Source organism: Pygoscelis adeliae, unplaced genomic scaffold (genome assembly GCF_000699105.1).
Source record: "Pygoscelis adeliae isolate BGI_AS28 unplaced genomic scaffold, ASM69910v1 Scaffold384, whole genome shotgun sequence".
Taxonomy (NCBI): Eukaryota; Metazoa; Chordata; class Aves; order Sphenisciformes; family Spheniscidae; genus Pygoscelis; species Pygoscelis adeliae.
Genome location: NW_008824548.1, coordinates 129876 through 138966, shown reverse-complemented (window position 1 = coordinate 138966; position 9091 = coordinate 129876). Strand labels below are relative to the sequence as shown.

General features: G+C 45.7%; 1 protein-coding gene across 1 annotated transcript in view; it reads left to right on the top strand.

The window, feature by feature from the left end:
• Positions 1 to 9085, top strand: part of FOXJ2 (forkhead box J2) — a 25307-nt gene extending 16222 nt beyond the window's left edge. Inside the window, exons 3-11 of the mRNA XM_009321869.1 lie at positions 445 to 547; positions 2522 to 2590; positions 2960 to 3100; positions 3538 to 3733; positions 5635 to 5964; positions 6364 to 6465; positions 6934 to 7134; positions 7905 to 8003; positions 8590 to 9085. Of these exons, the coding sequence (XP_009320144.1) occupies positions 445 to 547; positions 2522 to 2590; positions 2960 to 3100; positions 3538 to 3733; positions 5635 to 5964; positions 6364 to 6465; positions 6934 to 7134; positions 7905 to 8003; positions 8590 to 8678 (1330 nt within the window). The 3' untranslated portion in view covers positions 8679 to 9085. The remainder of the gene's footprint in view (positions 1 to 444; positions 548 to 2521; positions 2591 to 2959; positions 3101 to 3537; positions 3734 to 5634; positions 5965 to 6363; positions 6466 to 6933; positions 7135 to 7904; positions 8004 to 8589) is intronic.
• Positions 9086 to 9091: the final 6 nt, after the last annotated feature.

Here is a 9091-nt window from a genome sequence, read left to right as displayed (position 1 = left end):
GCATCGCTAAAGTACCCTTTTTGTCTAATTGCAAGACTTACTTTCTTAATTATGTGCAAAATATCCTCACTGAGCAAAATAAAAAGATGTGAAACTAAGTTGATGAACTGGAGAAAATGCAGAGCTGGAAGTCCCACTTTTCTCTAAGAATTTTGTTGTATGTATGTGGTGGCCCCTTAAGAAGGAGCCTGCAAAATCCGCCCCCAACAACAACCAAGAATCTGCATCACACTGATACTATTTTCATTGCACCTTCTGTAGATATATAGGTGGTTCAGCCCCATATTATTCATCCTGATCTGTCCCTCTCCTTTCCATAGCTTCTGTTCTGCTCTGTTCCGGGTATATGTAGTGAGCTTTCGCTTTTGAGTATGCACCATCCTTCTATTTTCTCTACCCGCTCCTGGGCATACTCAGAAGGCTGTATGTTTTTGTTGTAGCACTTAACCTATATCTCTTACTCTCTCATCAGAACTCTATTCGTCATAACCTCTCCCTGAATAAATGTTTTCGGAAGGTGCCTCGACCAAGAGATGATCCTGGGAAGGTAAGAAATCTGCATGCTCCTGGGCAAGCAATTTAAAACTGCAGGGAATAAGCCGGGGTTGCCCTTTCTAACTCATGGTTGGAATTTGAAACCTAAAGTGTAGGCAAAAATGGAAGCAGTAGTAAGATTTACTGCAGTGCTTTGGCTACAGAAGCATTCACTTAAAGGGAACCTGTAAAGGGGCCTTAATGGTTTTAGCGATTATTCTTCTTATCTGTGATCTTCCGTTGACTTATCATAGAATAGTTTGGGTTGGACTTCAAAGATACCGGAAGAAAGAAAAAATGGGTTGAATGTACTTTATTAGTTTTGTTTCTTCTTCTTCTTGATCTTTATGTGTAAAACGTGGGTCTAGTCCAACCTGTTCTATTATGAAAGACCGTAGTGGCTGCTGGTGAACGGCAGGACTATGATGTGACATCATGGGTTTCATGGAGGCAAGATCCACGGAAGTGGGAGCAGCACTACTACCTATTTAGACTGCAAAACATTTGATGTTGGGGAAAAAAATATCACCATCAGATAGTTCAAATCTATAGAAATCATTTACAAGTAAAACTTAAGAATTTACGAATTTGTTGGCTAAAGTAAGGGCTAATAAAGCTCTGTCAGTATATATAGATTGTAAAGGGGAATTGCTAGCAAAACCAAGACTTGGCATCGTGGCATGCAGATATTATTACTGTTAAAAAAACCCAAACAAACAAGCAGAAGGATATGGTGGGGACAAGAAGCTGTGTATTTAGACAGAAGGATTGTCTCCTCCCCCCCCATCCTAAAGTTACCAGAAAGGGCCACTTGCTCAGGCCTTTTATTTCAAGTTATATTTAAAGGACTAAGTGGTGCTCAGTTGGCATCTATAAATGGAAGTAGTATATCTTTGAAGATCACTGCTCAAAAATACCATTGATTATATGGCTTATTCCAGGAAATCCTAACTGACTTCAGTGTATATGTTCACAGGTGTTCACTGGCATGTTGGGCTGGGTTTATAATGAAAACCTGTCCTGTGCTTGTCAGTGATTATTCAGATTTGAATGGGAGGTTAAAATGGGCTAAGTCACACTCTAGAGTTCTCTTTATCTATTGTTTTCTGAATAAGTATATAATTATAGACTATTTTATGTTGAAAGGGACCTCTGGAGGTCAACACGCACAGGTCTTTGTTGAGTTTTGAGTATCTCCAAGGATGGAGATACTTGTTCCAGTGCTGCACCACCATCATTGTGAAGAAATTTTTCTTTATATCTGATTGTAATTTCCCTTGCAGTAACTTGTGTTTGTTGCCTCTTACTCTCGTGCTGTGCATTTTTGAGAAGAGTTTGATTCTGTCTTCTTTATAATCTCCTTACGCAGTTGAAGACAGTGGTTAGATCCCCTTAGCCTTCTCTTGTCCATGCTGAACAGATCTCTCTGTGTGAACTGCTTGTACATCATGTGTTGTAGTTCTTAACCATCATGGTGGCCCCTCTTTGGATGCGTTCTAGCACGTCAGTGTCTGTCTTCCACTGGGAACCCCCCAAATGGGCACGGTACTCAAAGTGGAGTCTCACAAGCGTGGAAAAAGAGCGATCCTTCTAGCTGTCTCTGCCCAGTCTGAACATTGAGTTGGTTCCCATCAGTCAATAACAAATTCATGCTGTGAGGAAGGTACTGAAGGGGGTGTGCAGGCCCAAAATAGTTGGCCTAGCTTGGATCAAAACATCCTTTGCTCTTCTTGGTGTCCTGTCTTGGAGTGATGGAAATGTAGAGCATTCTGCCTTCCACCAGTAGCATCGTACCTCATTGTTCAATAAAACCCAATGCAAGAGAGGAATCTCTTTCCAACACCCAAGTCTCGGCTGTCCGATGTTCTGGAGGGTGGTCCTTGTGGTCCTAATGTTTAGTTGGTGCTGCATTCTTTGAGTCAGTAGTCCCCTGCTTCAGGACGCTCTCTGATTTAATCACGCATTCACCAATGGGTCTTCTTTCCAGGGCTCTTATTGGACAATAGATACGTGTCCAGATATATCTCGCAAGAGGCGGCATCCTCCAGATGATGACGTGAGTGGCGTTCTTTCCAAACAGCATGGAGCGGGAGGGGGAATTCCCTTCTTGTTCCAAGGAGTCCTTCCAGCACCACACCATGGTATCGTTTTGGGGGCAGGGTGTACAGATGGGGAGACAAAGGCTAGGACTGAATGAACTAGCATGTACGTCCTGCTGATTGGCTGTTGTTGCTGCTGTTCAGTAGCAAAGTTAATCTTGTTTGAAGTCCTTTATCCTGACTCTTCAGTGACTAAGGCCCAGTCCTCCTCTTTTCTAAGCCATGATCTTCTACAGCAGGGGAGCTGGCTTCCCATCTGCAGTTTCGCTTCTCCATCTGTTTTTGATTTCTGCTCCTTTCCTTTTCTCTTTCTTCCCCATCCACAGATACCACAAGACTCCCCAGAGCAAGAGGCAAGTAAAAGCCCCCGAGGGGCTGTTCCAGTCAGCACAGAAGCCTCTTTGCCACCTGAGGCCACCCCTCAACTGTCTCTCCAGAGCACCACCCCCATTCCCAGCTACAGTCAGGTGAGCAGCAGGGAAAAGGATAGAAGACTTATGGTGGGGGGAAAAGGAGAGGGGAAGGAGTGCGTGAATGGAAAAGCGAAGTGGTGAGAAGAGAGGGAATTGTGAAAATGGTGATACAGAGGCAAAAATAAAAAGAAGGGAAGAAGCTGAAATTGCAGAGACCGAAAATAAGGAGGAAGTGAACTTCAACAAAGGGCTGGATGGGGATAGGATAAAGGCATAATGGTATTAGATAGCTGAAGAAAAGGCTGGAGCCAGTGTGCTGCAGAGGGACGGTGGTGGTTGATTTTCCTCAAAGAAAATGGCATTTGGGAAGATCTGTTGGGAGATGAACTAAGTGGTACGGAATATCAGTGTATGTTCTACCTGTTTCTAGTCTCTGGATCCCTGTCCCAACTAGTACAAGCTAAAGGCCTTACTTCTACCTTCCTTAGCAGGGTGCAGGGCCTGTGGATGTTGCCTCTACTGTAGCAGGGGGGCAGGGCCGGGAAGGGGCCGATGTGCCACCCCCACTGTACAGTGCCAACCATGATTTCAAGTTCTCCTACTCTGAGATCAATTTCCAGGATCTTAGCTGGTCCTTCCGAAATCTCTACAAATCCATGCTGGAGAAATCATCTTCCTCTCAGCACGGTGAGTAACTATATGCGTCATGTGGGGTGGGCAGGTATCTGCCCACACAGTCTTGTCCACTGATCTATCCTTGGTATCTCTCAGATCTTTCCTCGTTCAGGAGCCTGTGCAAACAGACTTTCCTTCTTTGGCATGCTGTAATTAGTTCTGCCAGGAGCAGATAAGAAATCTGCATGTCCTTTATCTATTGCTCCCCCTAGTTCTCTCAGAATAAAGAGGATAATGATTTAAAAATACATTGTGTTGATACAAAAGCAAATACGAAAATGGCAGAAGCTTAGAGAAATGAAGTCCTGAAGAGAAGCGTGTTAGAGAAGTATTCACAATCTGTCAGCCTAGAAACCATGAGAGGGAGGGGATTGTTGCATGTGGAGTTTCTCCAGAAGGAGAGCGGAAAGTCCTCATTGCTCAGATCTGTTAAAACTAGGATTGTATAAGGCCTTGGAGAACTGAGCTTTGTGGATTGAGAGTTCGGAAGAGAGGCTACAACTCCATTCATAGCTTGCATTGCTGGGATTGAGGAAGCAGCCACCAGAGGGCAGAATCGCTGTAGGGATGAGATGAGACGTCCATGGAAAACACTTCAGAAAAATCTTCAGTTGTTGTTCCTGCCTTTAAACACTCTTCTAAATATTAGTCTGGTGTAGAAAGGAATATATTATTAGATGAGCCTTTCCCCTGTGCAGTCAACCATCATACAGTGCAGGCAAAGTTTGCTGCTCTAGGAAGAGCCTCCTGAACTTGTAGCTTCAGTGAAATAAAAATTTATTACTTTTACTGCTTTCATCATGCTGGCACTTGAGATTCCTAGTAGGAGCCTGTTGTGTGAGGTGTTGTAGAATGAGCGAGCTACAAAAACGTAGAGAAGAACCTTGATTCAGTGTGTACCTCTGTTTGTAAAAGCTTAGCAGCGGTCTGGGGTTTTTTTTTTTCTTCCCCAAGTCTTCAGCTGTAACGTCGTCCAGGAAAACTTGCAGTTTTTGAGGAAATTTTGTGGGCAACTTTTGAGTCAGCATGGCAGTATTCATCCTTTTGCCCCATCGCAGTAGTAGGATGCTCTAAGGCTTGATTTTTGGATCTAGTGAAAAACTGAGGCTTGCTTGTGGATGGTCAAGTAAGGGCACTCAAAGTAAGACATGGGTAGCTCAGGTTAGTGGCATGTAATGCCCTTCACTGTGATTTTTCCCGGAGGTTCCACAACATAAGGGGAAAATGAACCGGGGAAGCGGACATGAGAAATGCTGAGCTCCTGATGTGGGGAAGGATGGAGAACATCAGATGCTCTTGCATGTAGGGGATGCCTGAAATACAAGAGGGTAGAAATGACACTCCCACTGAGTCAAGAGGAGTGAAAGCAATAAAGGAGCCCTGATGCGTGCAGTGTGCTCTGTGTACAAAAGCAATAGAATGTGTGACCTCTAATGATCTGTGTGAGAAAAATTGTGAAGGTTCCTGACCAAGCTGCTTGTAAGATGGGAACTGAAGGGAGCTTTTGGAAACAGCAAGTCAGACTTATCAAGTTATCTGTTTTCTAAATGTTTTGTTGTTTAAGTTTGCTTAATGGTCATTTCTAGGAAAACAACAGGTGCATGAAATTTCAGGAGAGCATGGGTTACTTTGATAAGTATAGGAAAAATCCAGGGAGGAATTTAAGTGCCTAACTCTGTACTAGAAGTTTAAATCCTGCTGGGGTTTTGTTGTAGAGGCTTTTGTTTTGAACAGAATCTGGAGCACAGTGAGAGCATAACTGTGCAAGTGATAGTTGTTGGCAGCCTGCAGAGGGCACTCCAAAAGCTTCATAAATAGCAGAATGAGCAGTGTGAAATTAGAGATGGATAATTTAAGCAGAGGTCTGATCCAGGCAGCTCTTAAAGCTCCCTCCTCTTTCTTCGACTCGGCAGGTTTCTCTTCTCTCCTTGGTGACATGCAGCCCTCCAACCACAACTACTACATGTACCAGCAGCAGCAGCAGCAAGGCCCCTCATCAGTGGGTGCTGCTCCCCCACTCCACACTCCAACCCCAGAGGGTTGCCCATCCCAAGGGGGAAAGCAGCAGGGTGGCGAAGGTTATGGCCCTCCACCAGTGATGTCCATGCACCCCCCCCCAATGCAGCATGGAGGCTACCACCAGCACCAACAACATCACCCGCACTCCCACCCACAGCAGCAGCCACATCAGCACCAGCAGCAGCAGCAGCAGTCACAGGCTTCAATCAACAATGCTGGCTTTGGTGAGTCAGGGGTGATGGAAAGAACAGCTGGGGAAAAGGGAGCAGAGAGGAGCCCCCAGACAGAAATTCCACAAGCGAGCTTTCCCTAAGTAGTGCCTACATTGTGTGTGGAAAAAGAGTGAAAGCCAGTTATGATTGAAATCTGAGAGGGAAATTGCTTCCTTACTGAAGGAAAGGAGGATACATCCACGCTGGGTTTAGGGTTCTGTTTAGGGATGCAGGATAAAGTCAGGAGCTAAATTAAAAAGGAGGCACCATCCCTGGTCTTCCAAGGGAGAAAGGATTTCTAGCTAGTGTAGCATCAGGCTCTTTGGTGAAGAGGGGCCAATCATTTTATATGAAGTGGTGGAGGGAAAGGGCAGTCTGTATTGGAATAATCTTGTCCCCATTTCATTCCAGCATTTCCCCCTGATTGGTGCTCCAACATCGATTCCCTGAAGGAAAGCTTCAAGATGGTAAACCGGCTGAACTGGTCTAGCATTGAGCACTCCCAATTCTCAGGTCAGTGTTGGCCTAGTGGCTAGGTCTAGTGACTCAGTGACTCGGGCTGTAGTCTAGAATATGTGAGTGCTGTGCCCAGATCTTTTTTTCGATGTAACTGTGTCAAGTCCATGGGTTTCTCAGTGACTCAACTCTTCTATTTGTAAAACGAGGTGTCCTACTTCATGGGTTCTGTTAAAGACCCTGAAGCACTTGAACACTGCAAGAGTTTGGGGCAGGGGGACTTAATTCATAAAAGTATGTCAGAAAGCTAACTGAGATTTTTCCCTCCTACTCTTCCCTCCCCTACCTGAGTCAGTGAGACAGTATCCTAGATATGGAGCTCTCCAGGATTTTGGTGACAGATTCGAAGCAATGAAGTTGGGTTTGTGGGGAGAAGGTAGGATTTAGGGATAGAAGACAGAAACTCTTTGCAGGGAAGACCACAATGTGAGTGCTGTCTTTGACATTGTCCTTTGTCCCCTGCAGAGCTGATGGAGAGTCTGCGCCAGGCTGAGCGGAAGAACTGGACGCTGGATCAACACCATATTGCCAACCTCTGCGACTCCCTTAATCACTTCCTTACCCAGACTGGTCAGCTCCCTCATCTGGTTGGCCCGCAGCAGCCCCCCCGAATCTCTGATTCTTGTGCCCTGAACAGTGGCAAGCAGGAGCAATCCATGAACCAAGGTAATTAGGAAGGAGACTAAAATGACATGTAAATGAAGGCCCAATTCTGTGAATATCCTGAACTACTTGCTGCCTTGCCAGGCAATGTAGCACCAAGCAACTCGGAGCTGGGCTGTCAGAGCTGTTCGTAGCAACTCAGCTTCCTCTGGCTTTAAAGAATTGGCATGTCCTATGTCTGTGGCCTAGACAAACCGTTATTATGTGATGCATACCATTGACAGGCAGCCTCTCCAGGCAGAAATACATTTAAAAGATAAACCCATAAAAGGAGAAGGGGGTGGTGTTTTTTGTAGGTGACCAACAGAAAGGAATGGCAAGGTAGAGAGATTGCTATTCCAGATGGCAGGAGCTGTAGGAGCTGTGAAGAAGAAAGGTCTTGCACCCATGTTGGAGAAATACTGACTGGACAAAGAGTAGGAGGATGCACTCTGAGGAGAGCGCAGAGGATATCATGGTCTTGATACAACTGTGATGGTGTGTGTCATCTAGTACTGAACTAAATGGATGATATTGAGCCAGTTTGTGGCGTTTCTGGATGAAAATTTTCTTCTTTTACAATAATAGAGAAACTCCTGCTGGTTCCAAGAACAAGATCCCTGACCAAGCTATAGCTTGCAGTTAGGACCCAACAGCTGAACATCTCCTCAGTATCCCGTGGGTCTGAGTGAGTTGCTCTGTGGCTGAGCTGCCACCCAGTCAGGGCCAAGACAGCTGACCAGAACGTTAACAGGTTTTGGTGTTTTTTTTTTTTTATTCCTTTCCTTTCACAGTGAACTCCTATGGTCAGCCCCAGCCTCCCCATCTCTTCTCCGGGCCATCTCCTATGTACCAGATTTCCACCCAGGACTCTCCGGGATATAATCGCCCAGGTAAGGGGTGACATTAAGGCATATTGTACCAATGAACACTGAAGAACTCGTTCCCAAGCCCTTTACACATTTCTCCCAAAGCACTTACTAATCAAATGGAGCACTGAGGGTAGAGAGGGAGCCTGGTCTGCAAGGGACCCTCTGTTTAGGGCTCTGCCATAGCTCTGGCAAAGTTTAGGATTTCAGCAGCCCGATTTCTTTCACTTCACATAAATAGTCTTCTAGCTCAGCCTCACCCTCAGTTGGTTGCTTGAAGGCAACTTTACGTGAGAAGCTTCTGTTGATGAAGTCCTTTGTGCTCTATCAGCAGTCAGCTGTAAGGAAAGTTAAGGAGGCTGAAACTTAACCTCTGTAGAAGCTGCTGTGGAGAATTTCACAGCAGACCACCTTACAGACATTGGTAGGTGCTGTCTGACAGGGAGAAATTCATGCCAGTAGTGTTCTTGCTTGTTAGACTGTTGGAAGGGAGAAGGCCCGAATCCCTTATGCTTTCTTTTGCCTGAGGGCCCACTGTGAAAAAGCGTGACATTGTTTATTCTAACTGTTCTCTTTCTTTTCTCTTCTTTTTTTCTTGTTTTTGGCTCAGCTCACCATCTGGTCCCTCGGCCTCCAGGGCCTCCTCCAGGCGCCAATGAGGAAATCCCCGATGATTTCGACTGGGACTTGATCACCTAGCGAGTTACAGACTTGATAGCCCGTCCTTTGTGAAGGACGTGGGAGGGGAGGGGGACGGGGACATGGGGTGAATGGTGCCAGCACCACCCTCCCCAGCCTCCCTGCCTTGCCTGTATATAGATATATATTCTCTATCTCCGCCAGAGAACCCACCGCAAGATGCTGCCGAAGATAATCCTTCCTTGCGTCCTGTTTTATCTTCTTTTTCTTCTTTTGTTTATTATTATTGTTATTATTATTACCAATAATTGAGCACAGCCCTCCCCCTCCTCTGGTGGCCTCGGATGCATCGGATCGGCTCTTTCGTGTTGCGTGGTGCCCTGTGGAGGGCGGAAAGATGGGTCCTTGGTGCCATGAAAAGACCTCGGAAGGCTGAATCCTCGAGTGCATCTTTCTCTGCCTCCGTCATTTTG